Source organism: Lissotriton vulgaris, chromosome 7 (genome assembly GCF_964263255.1).
Source record: "Lissotriton vulgaris chromosome 7, aLisVul1.2, whole genome shotgun sequence".
NCBI lineage: Eukaryota > Metazoa > Chordata > Amphibia > Caudata > Salamandridae > Lissotriton > Lissotriton vulgaris.
In genome coordinates, this window is record NC_141695.1 from 828,621,290 (window position 1) to 828,637,650 (window position 16,361).

The following is a 16,361-nucleotide window of genomic DNA, read 5'->3' on the forward strand; positions in this document are numbered from 1 at the left end:
ATTCGATTCTCAGGACAATGAACCTTATGATTTGGCAACTGAGGTCTTGGAGTTTGGTTACCTTTAGCTTCCGGACAAGTGTATGCTCATTTTGCGGGATGCTTGTGTAGGACAGTAGGGTCTGCTTCCTATGGTCACCCCCACTTTTTGCTGTGATACTCTGGTTTTCCGGCTTTAGTGTGGCTGTGGGCCTGCTAATCAGACCCACAGCCCAGCTGTTCTCTCTTTAAATTGATACCATGTACTTTAGGTACATACCTAATTGGGAGTTGGGTCACCTTTGTGAGGCACTGTATAGTGTACCATAGGTACCCTGGGCATAGGTGCATCCAAGGCCTACCATGGGCTGCAGCATGTATTATGCCACCCCTGGCTGGCCATCCAAACTGACACCTCAGGCTGCTCACTCAGCTTGGGCAAGGTGGTGTAATCACTGCTTGCTTAGATATAGTATACCTATATCTACCCTTATATATAGACACATATATACCTATAAGTCACTCCTATGGCAGACCTTGACAATCCTGGAGGCAGAGTGCTTGGTTTTATGTGAGAGGGTGCTCTAGCATCAGCTGAGCCCTTCTGCAGCTTTAGGAACCATGTCCTTAAAGCTGTTCTATGATATAGCCATACCATATACTCTTAAGTGCATTATAATCCTTGCGGTTAATGCTAACTTTGGTTTGGCTTTACCAAAACATGTCGTGTAAGGTGTCAATCACTTTGGAATACTACCCCCTGCCAGTTCTGGCGGCGGGGGTAGCATTCCACCCTTCTAGAGGGAGAAGACATGTAGTTACTGCTTTACCCGGTTAAAGTTAAACAGAGCCTCAGCCTCACAAAATGGATGCTGCTGCCACAGACACGAGTCTGACCTCCTGCAGCTGGCTGAAACTCCGGCAAGGGAGGCCTGGGCAATAGGTTTCCTGTCAGGGGAGGTGCTAGCACCTCCCCAGACAGCCTGTAGTGTATTGGGGCAGGGTGGGTTCAATGGAAAGATGCTTTTCCAGGCACTGCCTGGGGCACACAAGGTGCTCCATGCATAGCCCGGTTCAAACCAGTTGCTGGGGCACTCCAGTCCCAGCTCTGGCGCGAAACTGGACAAAGGGAAAGGGGTGTAACCACCCCTTCCCAGGTTCAACCCATAGGAGGGACCTAGCAGGTAATCCAGCCCCTTAGATTAGTATAAAGATAGGAGCTGTGTCTAGAGACATTAGATTATCCTGGACTGAAACTCTGAAACTAAACTCTTGGACCTTCGACGTTCCATATCGACTTGAAGACTGAAGACATCTCGCTTATGGTCAAGGAGTGATCACCCTGTGCAAACGGGCACCACCAGTAACTTGCCGGTTTGCTTTGTCGAACCTCCCGCCGGAACTCGAAGACTCAGCGACCAAGGAACTGGACTTCCAGACTTCTCCGACTCCGATCCACAGCAAAGCTGAGACCCGTGGCGGACACGAGAGACGTGGGACCGGACACCCGGACTACCTGCTTTTTGCTAACCGTGCAGCTTCAGAGGTATCCTCGAAGTTGTGCATTGGGGTTTGAGAAGCCCCAGACCCGAGCGCCATTTGCACCGAAGCTCAGCCCTCCACACTCCACGAGTGCCGCGTGGGGCCTGCTCCTGTATTTCAGCTCGACGCGTCTTCCTGGTTGCTAGCCCGTTGGCTAGTGAGCCCTCCGAAGACTTCCTTTTGAAACTACACCGTTTGCCTGGTTGCTCCAGCTTCCCTGCGAAGGAGAAGCTCCCCAGACCTTGCTGGTCTGACCTGAAGCCAATCTTCCCATCTTGCGTGGATTGCATTTGCCAAGGCTTGTTGGGTCCAATCTGGATACCGACACCGCAGTCAACAAGATCCTTCGTGGGACAGCTCGAATCCAGGTCCTGGTCATCGTCGACACCTCCTGGTCCTCGTGGCTGCAGAGACAAGCTTCACCTTCACCTGAAACACTCGACATCGCCTGGTTCCTTCCTGGTTCCTTCCTGGTCACTGGCTAGTGACCCAGACTCTGTCCCCTCTGCTTTCAGGTTCTTCACATCTTCGATCCACCCTTGGATCCACCCGGACACTTTTCTCCTGGTCGCTTGCAGCACTTCTTTGTAGCTCTCCATAGGAAACAGCGACTAAACCCGACACAAAAAGACACCTATGCACCCGGCTTCCCTGGGTGAGGTAAATCGAGTACTCCGGTGCTCCCGTAGGTTAGGCACTGCACGCGTCTCCCCTGGGCCTCCTACTTCCAATGTCTTGGTTGTTCAGTGTAGCCCCAGCGATTCCCTAGGCTCTAGGCCTATTCACTATTCCTGAAGTGGTTCTTATACCACTTACTTAGTATATGGTTCGTGAGGCCCCTAGAGCAGAATTGTATTTGTGCAACTTAAAGTATGTTTAATGAGTAACTTGTGATGCATCTCGATCTCTGACCTCATAAAGAGTTCAGAGGGGTTGTGTTAGTAATAAATACATATATATTTTGATATATACCTTGTGTGGTGTCCTTTCATTTGGTATTCAAGGGATTATAATTGGTAAAACAGCTTGCTTCACATGCTCTCTGAAGTTTTAGCCTAAGACTGCTGGTCCATGCTACCACTAGGATAGCTGATCTATAAGGTTGACTTTACAACCACCATCATAAGGGTCGTTTAGACTGGTGCAAGGTGCCCACTAGAATAGTGGACATCATATACCAGGCTAACTTCTCACAGCTTGTAGACCTACCACACTGGTTTATGCATCAAAATGGAAAATAATTTTACATTACCATTGCAGATTACACAAACAGCTTCTTCATAACTCCGTACAATACATGGCTTTCCATTCATGTACACAAATTAGGCTAGAATACACTTCTGTTAGGCTCCATTTAGCATCTGTGGCTTATTATAAACAGAATAGATTATTGGGGTCCCTGTTTAAGAACCTCCATGAATGCTGAAACTGGGATCTTTAATACGTTTTTCTTCCTAAGACCCCATCAGTGCCTTCATGCAACATTAATATATTCCTTCTACGACTCCCGAGTTCTCTGTTTGAACCCTTACATTCTTGCCAAGTGCACTTTTTTGTCATGGAAAGTGGCCTTCCTAGTGGCAATTGCTTCCTTCCATAGAGAATTGCAAGCGTTAACCCTTTCGCTGTTAACCCCTGTTGGACTTGGCCCTTTTCCCCCAAACTTTTTCGCTTTTTGCCCCCCCTAATTTGAAATGTCTCCCCCATGGTAATAAACCTGTATAGGCCATGTGTGGTGTGAGACACCTTGTTAATATGTAATGGTGTGAGCACTTGTCAATTTCCCCCATTGTAAAATGTGGTGTTTTTAAAATGGCTGCCATGGCTGTGCGTTGTGCCACCTGACTGCAGGAGGTTAGTAGTCTAGTTGTTAGGTACCCAGCCACCCCTGCATTTGGAGGGAAAGCCTGGCACCCATGGTGCTCTACTCCTCCCTCTGAGCCAGTTAGAACTAGTTCGCCTGTCTGAGGTGGGTTAGCGGTCTAGTTGTCTGGTACCCAGCAATCCCAGCATTTGGAGGGACCTTCTAGAAGCTTCCAGCCTTTCTGGTACAGGGAGAGCAGTAGAGATGCGATGAGGAGAGACAGAGCTTGGACAGGAATGTGAGGGGACCTGCTGCAAGGGGATACCGCCACTTGGGCCTGTGTGCTGGACCCTGCACCCATCTAAAACCCCTCTACTGTCCCCAGGGCTTGTGAAGCCCTACTTCAGGAGTTCAGGCTGCCATGTGGGAGGAGGGCCACGCTGCAGTGGGGATGGTGAAAGCCTACCACCCTGCTTTGATGATGCCCCCACTACCTGCTGACCTGACCCAGTAGTGCTACTGCTCTGTCCCCCGGGCCCCTGAGGAAGGAGGGCCCCCCTAGGTCCCAGGAGCTGTCGGGACCCTGCACTACGCAAGTGCTGCGCCAAGAAGCGCCGAGAAGGGAAGGAGTGTTGTGGACTGGACCCCCCAGGAGGTGAGAAGAGTTACCCTGGGACCCCTGGATGTGTTACTGGGACTGTCCGCCCCCCCTTGCGCTGTGTGCCTGGAAGCGCTGGCCTGCGGAAGACTGCTCGTGTCCCCAGAGTGCTGTGACCAAGACTGCACTGCTGATTGCCTGCCAAGCGCTATAATCTGGAAAGCGCTGTGCTGCAGAAGCGCTGTATGGGGAGGATTGTACCCCCAAGGAGCTGTGCTGTGAGGAGCTGTCTGTTAAGCGCTATAACTTCAAAGCGCTGGAGAAGTGCTGCTGGCCCTTTGAGCCCCAGGGCCCTGAAAGCTTTGTGGCCCGAGTGGCCTGCGCAGGATTGAGGAGCTGAGAACCAAGTGCAGCCAGTGAGTGGGGTCTTGGTCAGACTGTGGAGGGTAGAGGGCAACGGGGCACAGGGTCGGTGTCCGCCCCCCCCATGACTTGGAATATTAGAGACCTTGGGATGGAGCCCAAAGTGTGAGCCCCCCCCCCCAGTTGGCCCTGCTTGGATGGTAAACATACCCTGAACTGGGCGACGGCCTGAAGTGCGAACTGGTGTAGGCTGGATGTCAATGCTTTGCCCCTGGGTCCCCCAAGGAGGTATTAAAGCCCCAAGAGCTAGGGCCAGGACTTATGTTAATGCTGGGTTGATGTTCAGGCCGATGGTTTCGCGCCCAGTGTGCTTATGGCCTAGTGTTAATGCCCCTGTCAATGGTGGGCATCCCCATGCGTTATACTGCTGAGGCCGACTGCCCCTCTAGGGAAGTGTTAGTCGCTTGAGAAGATATTTAGGGTTTCCCTAATGAAATGTTTATTCCTGCCCAGTGACCAGGTCATAGGAAACGTTTGATTGGTTGTGACCGGTTATTTCCGTTACTGATGCCAATGTATGTTGATGTTTCACGCCTGCTAGGTGATCCTACGCTGATTCCAGGCGGTTATACAAATAAGGTTGTGGGCCCCTGCGGATGTTATTTACCTGCCTAAGTGAGCCGAAAGTACGCACTGGTGAGGTGCGCAATGTGTTGGATGCCCAGGGTATTGCTCAGGAATAAAGCGCCAGTGTTGATATGCTTATGGTTAAATGCCTAATGTCACAGCGTAATGTGTATGCCTAAGGTTCTATTGCATACAAGGTGCCTACTACCCTGATGAGATGGTCATCCCCCTGGCCTAAGGTGATGAGACCGATATCTAAATGTTGATGTGCCCTTTTACTGCAGGTGTCCTGCCCCTGTGCTGGCCTGACGTGTCATTCCAGGCCCCGGTTTACATCCCATGTTTATGAGAAAACCTGCTGCTTTATTACAGGTGCTCCTGTCTGTTGGGATTTGCTGTGATGCCATGAAGATTTCCTTTACAGGGGTCGGGTTGGAGTTATACTGCATGGGGTGTCCTGATGCTAAACTTGTACTTTGTAGTTACAGTCTACTGCTAAGGATGAGAGCCTGAGTTGGCCCCGCCATAGTGACCCCAGGTTTAATGACAAATTTAATCACCTTCTTTATTTCAGCCATGGACTTACGGACTCAGCCCTTACTTCCCATGTAAATAATCCCCCCTGATACACTTGGCTCCGGTGCCAGTTGGCGCCCACTGTTGATGCATTTTTGCCTTGCAGGTTGGAGATATACTAAACTACTTATTGATTTTCCAACTCAAACTGGTGTCCTGCCTCTTTTGTGGTGTGCCTGGTGTGTCGTCTGTGGGTACTGCGTGAGTGCTTCACATGTCCTCCGAAGTTTGGCCTGCCCGCTTGGTTCCGTGCTACCCCGCTGGAGATTTGGTAACCCCATTTCTTACAACCCCCCACCCCTCCGCAGTGCTAAACCTTAGATCTCCACAACCTTCTTTCCACATAGCCTATCCACTCCAAATGTGTGTCCTTTTTTCCAGCATCCTTGGAATCCAGAGTTTGGAGATTCCCCTGGAGGGGACCGAGAAATTAGCCAAAATATAGCAGCATTTTAGTTTTTTTGAGGACAACAGTGCTCCAGAAGAAAGTGTTTTTATCCCCTCAAAATGGCATCAACGAAAGTTTTACAGTGCTAAAATCACCATTTTCCCAGCTGTAGAAACAGGCAGTCTTGATTCAGAAAACCACAGTTTTGACATTTTATTGGGAGATAGCCCATTTTTCCTATTTTTTGTGCTTGTAACCTCCTTCCAGTTTCTGGTAAAAACAAATGAGCTTCTAGTCCTTGAGTATAGTATTGATGAATTTATACACACTTTTAATTCCTTGTGGCAAAAGATGTAATATGATAGGCCTTATTCATGTGTTTATTATCTTTTTGTAATGTTTGCTTTTAGTGCTTTTATGCCGCAGGAATGTGGCGAAATAAAGCTTTTTTGATTGTGTGTGAAACCTATGGTGGATCCTAGAAAGCTATACATTTCTGAAAACTAGACACAACTCTGAATTCAGCAAGGGGTCATTTGTGTTAATTCTTCAACGTTTTCCTAAAGCAACTGTGTTGAAATAAACAAATATTGAAAATTTGTAGCAATAAAACGTCCAATTGTAACAAAGTTTTCACTTGTAACTTTTCATCACTATGGCAGAGTTACAAAAGCAATATATCATTACATCTGCTGGACCCTTCTGGTTGTGGAGATATATCGGGTTTGTGGGTTTTTCAAAAACTCGAGGTACCCAGAGCCAATAACTGAGCTGCAACTTGCAATGCTTTTTCATACCGGGTATAGAGCAATTCATATAGTAAAATACCAAGAGTTAAAAATTAGGTATTAAGGAAACCTGTTTATTTCCGAAATGGGCACAAGATAAGGAGTTTAAAAGCAGTGGTTACTTGCACATCTCTGAATTTCTGGGTAACCGTACTAGCGTGTGAATTAGAGGGCATTTCTTAAAATTTCTTCTTTCTTACACACTGGCTTACAATTGGAACGCACACATGTAGAGAAATACAATTGGTAATAACACTCATTCTACTATTCTGAGTTCCCCTAACTCTCCCGATAAAAATGTTACTTCACTTGTGTGGGTAGGGCAAGTGGCTGTGACACAAAAGGCGCCAAAATGCAACATTAATACATTGCATTTTCCAATGAAAGCTGTAGATTTTTGGCCCTAGCTCGACCAGCATCTTGAGAAACCGAGTAAACCTGCACATTTTTTTAAAACGACACCTTTGGGAATCCAGGGTGGGGTGACTTGTGGCTCTCACCAGGTTTTCCTACCCAGAAACCCTTGCAAACCTCAAATGTTTATTAAAAAAACAAATTTTCTCATCTCTGTGGTGGAAAGTTCTGGAATCAGCAGGAATCCACAACTTTGCTTCCATCCAGCGTTCTCCCAATAATGGGGAGCAAGCTTTGCCAAGGGGCCGCTCCCAGCAAGAAAACAAAATCCCTGGCGGCTAAGGGGTGCAATCCTGCTGCGTGATTGCAGCCCCACCTGCGATCCTGCAGCAGGAATGCACGGCAGAGAGACAGCGAGAGAAAGGAAAAACTTTCATTTCCCTCAGTACTTTTCTGCCCTCCTTGATCCCACTCCGGAGGAAAAACGTACCTTCCTCCTGGACGCACTGGAAGCAATTGCTTCCAGCGTGTCCCCAGCGTGTTTTAATGACGATGTCATCATATCACCGGGCGAGGGTTGGGGGTGGCAGTGGAAGCGCTTCCGCTGCCATCCCTGGTGTGGGCATGTGGCAGGAGGGCCTGTGGGGAAAGCGTCAACGCTCCCAACACCGGTGGGTGCCAAGATGGCTTGAAGCCCTTCTCTGCACACCCCCACCATAGCGGAGGACTGCTCCACGTCATTCTGAGCACCCAAGGGGCCTCTCATTCAGGGAGGGTCAATCAAACCATTTACTTGCCAATTTTCTTTCCACAACCGTTGTCCGCTGCAGCAAGAGCATTATGCATATTGGGTATAAAGAGGACACTAATGTATTGTATTGACTGTACCAAATTCATTTGTAAAATAGAACAACTGTTTGTGGCATTGTTCAAACCTCACATTGCTAACCCTAGTTTCAAATCTGGCCTTGCAAGAGGACCATGAAGTGTTACGCTAAAGCTGAGCGTATTCCTCTCACTATTCCTAGAGCACATCCCACTTACAAAAAGTGAGCCACAATTTATTTTCGTGGAAACATTCTTGCAGACATTTGCAGAGCAGCTAAATTGTCTATACTGGTCACTTTCACAAAGTATTACATTGTGGACAATCATGTCCAGTAAGCGGCACAGGTTGTGCAAACGGTGCTTAAAACATTATTGCAAACATCTGCTTTATCTGCTTGCAAATCTTGGTTTTAAGGGGGAGAGCACTTCTTTTCAGTCAATGAAAAGCATGTGGACTACAGCTACAAACTGAAATTGTTACTTGCCTTTAACTATCGTTTTTTTCAGCTTGTAGTGCTGTAGATTTACATGTGCCCTCCCACCTCCTCAGATGGGAGCCAGATGGTCTTTATTATATCTATTACTAAGTATTTCTCAGCGCACCTTTTACTTCCTGCTTAGCTTCTTTCCACTTACATTTGGGGGTTTAAAGCAATCTGAGGTGTAGTCTTTGTGCTTGTGCATTGTGGAATTTGGTGAGAGATTGAGTCATCTGAAAATTAAAACTTATATTTCTTAGAAAAGCAACTTGCCACGAATGTACACAAAACTAAATTGAAGTGTTCAAAGCATGCAAATCTACACTACGAGCTACAAACCAATAGTTACAGAGAAGTAACATTTTCCAGTCCAGCCAGTGAGAAAATACTTAATATGTATGTACTGAAATGCACTTTTTGCATCATCTCCCAGCCCATTAATCTGAGAGGCATGTAAGTTTGTGCATTGGTATATAATACTTAGACACACATCGACTACTTATCTGTTTGACATAGACACACCTCCACAGCCAAATCTGTCCACCAACTGCAGCTTAGAATGTGCAAGAACACAACAGCCAGTCTATATGACCTCCATGAAAGCACATGTGCACCAGTCAACTCTGCATCTGAGACCATGGGTGAAGCGGCACTTACAGAAGTGACAGGTGCCGCATCATATTGGGCTCTTGTGCAGCACACCACATCACATTAGTGCCTTTAGGAAGGGCACATATGACTTGCGCACGTGTACACACAGCAGTGTTAATCTTCACACTATGTTTGCTTTGCTTTCAGGGTGTTGGTCACTGTGCACTTGAGACTGCCAGGCTGGGACCCATGGCGTTCTACAAGGTGAGAGCATCTACAGGGTGCAGAGGGCTTTTCCTGTCCTCTTGGATGGAAGGCAACTGCGCTTTTTTTCTGGGTATCTGGGCAGTGTGAGTGATGTGAGATCTGCTGGGTTGATGTATTCCAATAATGAAAATACCCCTACGGTAGTGTTAATAGAAAAATGGACACTCTTTAATGTACAACAAAGAACTTCTAGAGTAACCCTTGACCTGTTACGGGTTCCATGTAACACCTGTCTACACCTCCTATTATATCTATGCATTTACAGTTTAAGGCAAGAAGGGTGAATGAAATAATATTAAATCCAAATACTTTTAAAAGGTTTGAGATAAGAAACTTTAAAGGAAATCTTCAAAAGGGTCAGAGATTGCATGACAACCCTAGCAATAATTTCCAGTCCCATACCTGATTCTCCAACCAAGTATACACACACACCTTTGGGACGTACCACTGTAGCTCTGTCGGTTTACGCGAGGGAGTTGGAACACTCAGGGGATTTCCGCTATAAAAGTTCATTAGTGAGTATTTATTCAAACATACTGACAACAGTGCAAAGTTCTCTCACCGGTACAGGACTACTGATAGGTTAATCTTGTGCTAGAGCCCGCGTAATAGACTTGACTTGTGTGACGTTTCTGGGCCATTGAGTCTGGATAAGATGGTACTGCAAGTGCTGTCATATTAGAGGAGAAAAAATAGGTGATAATGAGGAAATTAGTCACTGGAATGACACAGGACCATAGCTGATCTGACTATAACAAATGTTCATTGTAATTCAGGCTTCCTGTTTCCTTTGCTAATGTCAGTGGCCTACAGAGAACTGAAAAATCCTATTTAATGACCGTTAATGGTCATTCAGAGCAGTACCCCACCACCAATCAACCGAAGTTCCCTCCAAACAAGGCAAACATGACATAACTAAGTCCGGTGGTAATCGTCCATGCAGCAGGCAGAGACCTACCTGTTATGGGATGTTGTTCTGGGTCCTAACCACCTGGGATTGATGAGCAGCGAGGCTTCTAGGAAGCAGGAGATTGAATGTTTAGTGCCACGGTTAAGAAGGTCGAAGAACTGCCACGAAATGACTCCGCGTTTGAGGGGTATATGATGGAGTCTCCGCCATGGAAACCACTGCAGCAGCGCAGTGTCTATTCCCTAGCAAATAAACTGTGCTTGGAAGGACCAGCCCATTTCTTTCATTTAGGTTTGTGTATGTGCAGTTAAACTCTTTTCTAATCTGACAGCAGTTGTGCAATTAGAATGCATCCATCAGCCCCCATTGAAGCCCATTAATGTTGATAGGCATAGGTTGGCCATGCAGGCATGCATTACAATCCTATTTCCCTATGCTGGATTCCCCAGACAAAGGGAGCTAAGCGCGTATTAAAGCACATGATTTACAGGCTGTTCTGATCCTACGCTGCAGCTAATTCACACCTACAAGGAGACCCCACGTATCAGACCCCGACAGTCAGCACATGAACTGTTGCTCTCACGACAGACACCGAGGATGGAAATGGGCAAGGATTCATAGGAATACACTTCGCCTCCTTGAAGCGGCCTCCCAAACAACAATAACCGAGCCCGAGTACACGTTATTTAATCTGTAAAATGACCAGTGCAGAATCGCGTCTGTTTCCTCACCCACGCCTTTCTATTGGGTAGGACTATAGGCAACCCTGGGGTTTCAAGACCCTGTTTTCATTGTACCTCTGAAATGTACGCGTGTTTTCTCTGGTTCTTCTACCCTGTGAACATCCAGTAGAGAAAAATTTGATTTCCAAATGTAGCAAAACTTACTCTTAAAAAGACTATACTTACTTCGAACATATACGTCTTGTGTTTGAAACTTCATGGTTTATTTTCTCTCTTTCCAGGGCTTTGTCCCAGCCGCCATCCGATTGGTCCCTCACACTGTTCTTACTTTCATCTTCCTGGAGCAACTGAGGAAGTATTTTGGCATTATAGTCCCGGCTTGATCGGGTCCGAGTTTGGACCAGTGTTGTCAAAAACCAAGACGTGGACTCCAGAACTGCACTTGTGCCCGGTGTGCGTGTGCAAGGGCAGAGTATGTTTGCCAAAACACGTGTGCATCACACGTGGCAGAGAGTGCTTACCTGTGCTATATACACTTGCAGACAGGTGTATGTACATAGTTCCACTAACGAATAGACGCTAGTGCTTCCAGTGTGTGTTGTGCATGTGAGATCTTTTAATTATCACTTAGTGAATGTGAGAGAGTGTATGTGAATGTGCTAATGGATGTCTGTATAACATTAAACCTGTGAAAGACCATAATCGAGCTGATGTGCTTGGAAGCCATCTTTGCTCAAGGAGCTATTGCAGAGCCTGACATTTCAAGATTTCCATACCCTGGTGGAAGAGTATGGACTTCCATTTCTCCTTGTGAACTTCAAGACACGAGAATCCTTGTTCCTTTGCTTTCACCACCGCCCCTCTTCATGCCTTAGGGGAGGCTCCCGACCATTCCACCCACCATGCAGCCAGTACAGTTTGTTGAGCCTCACCCGTCTCCCCCGCTGTATGTCTTACATGTTCCCCATCGTGATACTGGGATACTTGTGTTTAATGGAGCATTGAAGAATGAACCATGCAGGGCAGCCTGTGGACGCACTAATGATGCCCAAACACATGGGGACAGTTTCCTGAGTCTTAATTGGAAAGGGATGAATTCAGGGAGAGATGCAGATTGGAGGGCAACAATACAGAGATACTAGGGGCAGTTATTAAACACAGGGAGAGCAGGAATACAGGGGGACTGTGGTCAGGGATTGGTTCCAGACTGTGAAGCAAGAGTACAGGAAGAATGAAGTCAGGCTACAGAGACCGAGGACACATATTAGAGGCTCACATGGGAGGGCACGAATACATGAACTGGTTTTAAAGACGCGCTGGGCATGACAGGATGGTTCAATATACAGTCTGTGTGCACCGCAGTGAGCCCCTGTGTGCGAGCCTTGCACAGAACAGTGGCTGCGATGATGAGAGGCTGGATGCATTAAGGCTATCCTCAGGCAAATGCTTGGTGAGAATACATGGGATGTTACCTGGAGAAGCAGAGCACCTCCGTACACTCTTCCCTCCTCCCCCCTTATTCACATCAGGCTATGCCGCCTTCCTCTGCAGCCCCTCTGTCTCCAGGCCACCCTCATTCTTGTCGCCCATTTTAGCTTCCTTTTGCAAAATGCTGGCTTAGCATTTTTTGCTGGAGTCATTTTCTGTTCATTATTGTCCAGCAAGACATCTGAAACACTTGACCTCCTTATCCTGGTCCTAGTTACCCCAGTAACCTTGCCTTAATTCTTCCTTGTTCTTCGTGATCTCTGGATCCCTAGACCTTCCTTATCCCTGCACTTCATCACTGCAACCTTTATCATCCCTGCTTTTCGTTGCCTCTTTTTTTTTTTTATATACCTACTCCGCACTTTGTAAAGTACTGGACCTATCACTTCCTAGCTAGTCCTTACCACTAAAGCCCTAATGTTTATATGTTGAAAGAAATCCATTTCTACGCACAATGTGGAATCAAGTTTCGGTCACTTAATTCGAAATTGTAAAAACGAACTAATAAATCATGATGAACAAACTGTTTTTGCTTGTTTTGCTTTTGAAAACGAATCCTAACTTTATAAAAGTGTATGATGAAAACACTTCCCATCATTTACTCTAGTGTGCGTGAGAAACCTGCAGATCTGAGTGAAAGGCCGTGAATTAACTCAAAATGACAATGTCCCTGTAGAATGTGGTGGGACCCCTTAAACTTTTGGGTTTCTAAAGATGCATTAGATATGACGAGATGGTCAATACTTGATAGGTTTAAAAAACTACTTGCAACGTGATCAGGAGTAGGAAATGTCTTTATCAAAACTATGTTTAGAAATACGTTGTCCAGTAAGCTTTAGATCAACTTTATGTGATTTTAAAAAACAATACATGTATACTGTCAGTCCTTGGGCAGTCACACAGTTCCCCTTTGGCATTTGCATGAATAAGCTCTCTGCACTTACACTAAGCAAGGGTTGTACCCTTGATAATGACTGTGTAACAGTAGGGGTTTAAAAGACTATTTAAATGGTTCCACAATCAGGGAGACAGCCTTCAGGATTATTATTATTATTATTATTAAATGAAATTTGTAGAGCGCGCTGACACCATGGGTTTCCTGGCGCTATGGGACATCGAATTCCGGGACTGAGGTAAAGTGCAGAGTTAGCAGGGTGAGGGAAAAAGAAAAGTTTTAAGCAACTTCCTAAAATGAAGGAGGGAGCTGCTTGATTTGATGTTCAGAGGAAGGGAGTTCCAGAGTTTCGGAGCTAAAAAGGCAAATCTTCGTCCACCGAATTTGTTAGTTCTGGTTTTGGGTGTGATAAGTGATTTTTGATAGGTGGAACGGAGGTTGCGGTTTGGACAGTAAGGAATGATAAGGGAACTCAAAAAGACAGGGCTGGGGCAGTTTAGGGTTTTGTACGTGAGACAGCCCAACTTAAAGGCCACCCTTTGTTCAATTGGTAACCAGTGAAGTTTGTGTATCATTGGTTTGGCAGATTGCCATTTGGGAGATTTAAAGATGATTCGGGCCGCCTGATTTTGGACCACCTGAAGGCGGTGGAGGAGAGTTTTTGGAAGTCCATGATAGATAGAGTTGGAAAAGTCCAAACGGGAAAGCACAAGAGAGATGATAACCTGGGTCAGGGCAGGTGTGGGAAGCAGATGGCTGACCTTCCGGATTTTCCTGAGCTGGAAGGAGCAGGATGAGATCACGGAGCCGATATGAGGTCGGAGGGAGAGTTCGGCATCAATAATTACGCCGAGGCTTTTTACAGAGGTGGAAGGGATCGGCGAGGGGCCCAGTTCGGAAGGCCAGAACTGGGTTCCCCAGGAAGAAAAGCTGGAGCCCGGGAGGAGGAGCTCGGTTTTCCCGGGGTTTAGCTTCAACTGGTTGGAGTTCATCCAATCTTGGATGTGAAGCATAGCAGAGTGAAAATTATCTATTGCATTGGGAGAATTGAGTGGAAAAATAATCTGCAAATCGTCGGCGTAGTTAAAAACTGTAATGTCCCAGTTACGGAGTGAAAGGAGTAGGGGCTGGAGGTACAGATTGAACAGGAGGGGAGACAGGGAGGATCCCTGGGGGACTCCGCAGGTTGTGGGGGTCTTGGGAGCTGTGTAGGGGCCCAGGCGGACGGCTTGGGATCTGTCAGATAGAAAAGAGCAGATCCAGTTGAAGGCGGAGCCCTGGATGCCAGCCTGTTCGACACGGTTGAGCAAGATATTATGGTCAACCGTGTCGAACGCGGCCGAGAGGTCCAGGAGAACGAGAGCCTGGGGGGTTCCTGAGTCGGCATTTCTCCTTAGTGTGTCGAGGACAGCTAGGATGACGGCTTCAGTAGAGAATGACGGCCTGAAGCCGGCCTGATTAGGCTCCAAATAACCAGAGGACTCAATGAAATTGGAGAGGCAACTGGTGACATGTGCTTCGAGGAGTTTAGAGAAGTAAGGCAGAAGCGATATAGGGCGATAATTGGAGAGTTCCGCTGGGTCCGCGCCTGGTTTTTTTAATAGTGGGACAAGGATGGCTTCTTTGAAGGATCTCGGGACAGTTCCTGTGCTGAGTGAGCTGTTCAAGAGAGGTAGTATGCATTCAGGTAAGGAGTGACATACTGTGCGCAGGACTGAGGGTGGGCAGCCATCGTTTGGGGAACCTGATTTTAACCGGGATGCGAGCTGTACTAGGGAGATCGGATTGATGGGGGGGAATTCAGTGAAAACAGAAGGGTTGTTGAAAAAAGATTCTAGGGGGGCGATCTGAGGGGTGGTGGAGATCGATGCCTTAATTTTGTTGATTTTTTGGACGAAAAAAAGGTTGAGGGCGTCGCAGGTTTCTTGGGTGGGAGTCTGGCCTGGGAGGGTTCTGTCGTCAGAAGTCAGTTCATTCATAATTTTAAAAATTTCTTTGGATTTGTTGTCCGAGGAAGAGATTCTGTCCGAGAAGTGAGTAGATTTGGCAGAAACTATGGCAATTTTATAGTCTCTGCGAGCTGAGGTATATTGTAATCTAGCTGTTTCGGAGTAGTTACGTCTCCATGCCCTTTCTGATTGACATACCTTCATTTTTAGTTTTTTGAGGTCATCCGAAAACCATCTGTGGGAGTTTTGATGTCTAGTCGGGGGAAATTTGGTAAGGGGGGCGAATTTGTCACTGGCTGACTGCAGCCAGAGGGAGATGTCATTTTCTAGTATGTCCACGTTAGTGGATGGGATAGGGGCAGGGCGGGTGTCTGATAGGTTCGCGAGAAATCCTTCCGCATCATAAGCGTTCCATTTGCGAGACAGACCTCCGGCCATCAGCGAGATGGGGGGTTTGCCACTGATCGTGAGAGTGGTGTCTATTAAATGGTGGTCTGACCAAGTGCAAGGTGAAACGGAGGGGGGGGATAGAGTGAGGTTTTGGGTCCATATTTGGTCTAGAATATGGCCCTTGATGTGTGTGGGCAGAGTAATTTGTTGGGACAGATTGAGACTAGTGAGGGCCTCGAAGGCCTCCGAGGCATGGGGCCCGGCATTGATGTCATTGAACCAGTAATTTAAATCGCCAAATAGTGCGAAACTGGGATGGGAAGTGAGGAGATTGATCAACTGATCAGACAAAGTGGCCGCGAAAGTTGGCATCGGTTGAGGGGGGCGGTAGAGAAGAAGGAAAGTTAAGGCCCCGCTATCCATGTTTAAGCTGAAGATGAGATTGTCGGCTCCCAGGAGGGATATGGATGAGGTGGAAGTGGAGTTTAGATGTTTGGAAATTATGTAGGATGTAGTGGATGTAGTGGAAACGCCTTCCTGTCACTCAGGTGCTGTATTAGGGCAGATTGAGACTCGCCATGGATAGACAGTGGGTTTCGTGCTGTCTCGCCACACTTCCAGCGATGGAGTGCCTCTTTGCAGATCCTCAGTCTCTGACATAGATTATCACTTCTTGCATTGATTTTGCTGATCTTGGCTCCTCGGTACAGCCTTCTACATCACCAACCATCGAATGCAAGCCTGCCAGATTTGTAGATAGGATAAAACTCTTCACCAATCCCATCACCATGTTTGGTGTCCAACAAACACATCAAATCCAACTCGGAAGAGACCAAAGAACCTTCAGTTCTTCAAGTAGTTTC

General features: G+C 47.0%; 1 protein-coding gene across 1 annotated transcript in view; it reads left to right on the forward strand.

Annotated features, from left to right (window-relative positions):
* The window catches only part of SLC25A10 (solute carrier family 25 member 10), a 230,748-nt gene extending 217,961 nt beyond the window's left edge, over positions 1 to 12,787 (forward strand). The window contains exons 10-11 of the mRNA XM_086931128.1: positions 9,124 to 9,180; positions 11,058 to 12,787. Of these exons, the coding sequence (XP_086787254.1) occupies positions 9,124 to 9,180; positions 11,058 to 11,159 (159 nt within the window). The 3' untranslated portion in view covers positions 11,160 to 12,787. The remainder of the gene's footprint in view (positions 1 to 9,123; positions 9,181 to 11,057) is intronic.
* The last annotated feature ends 3,574 nt before the right edge of the window (positions 12,788 to 16,361 follow it).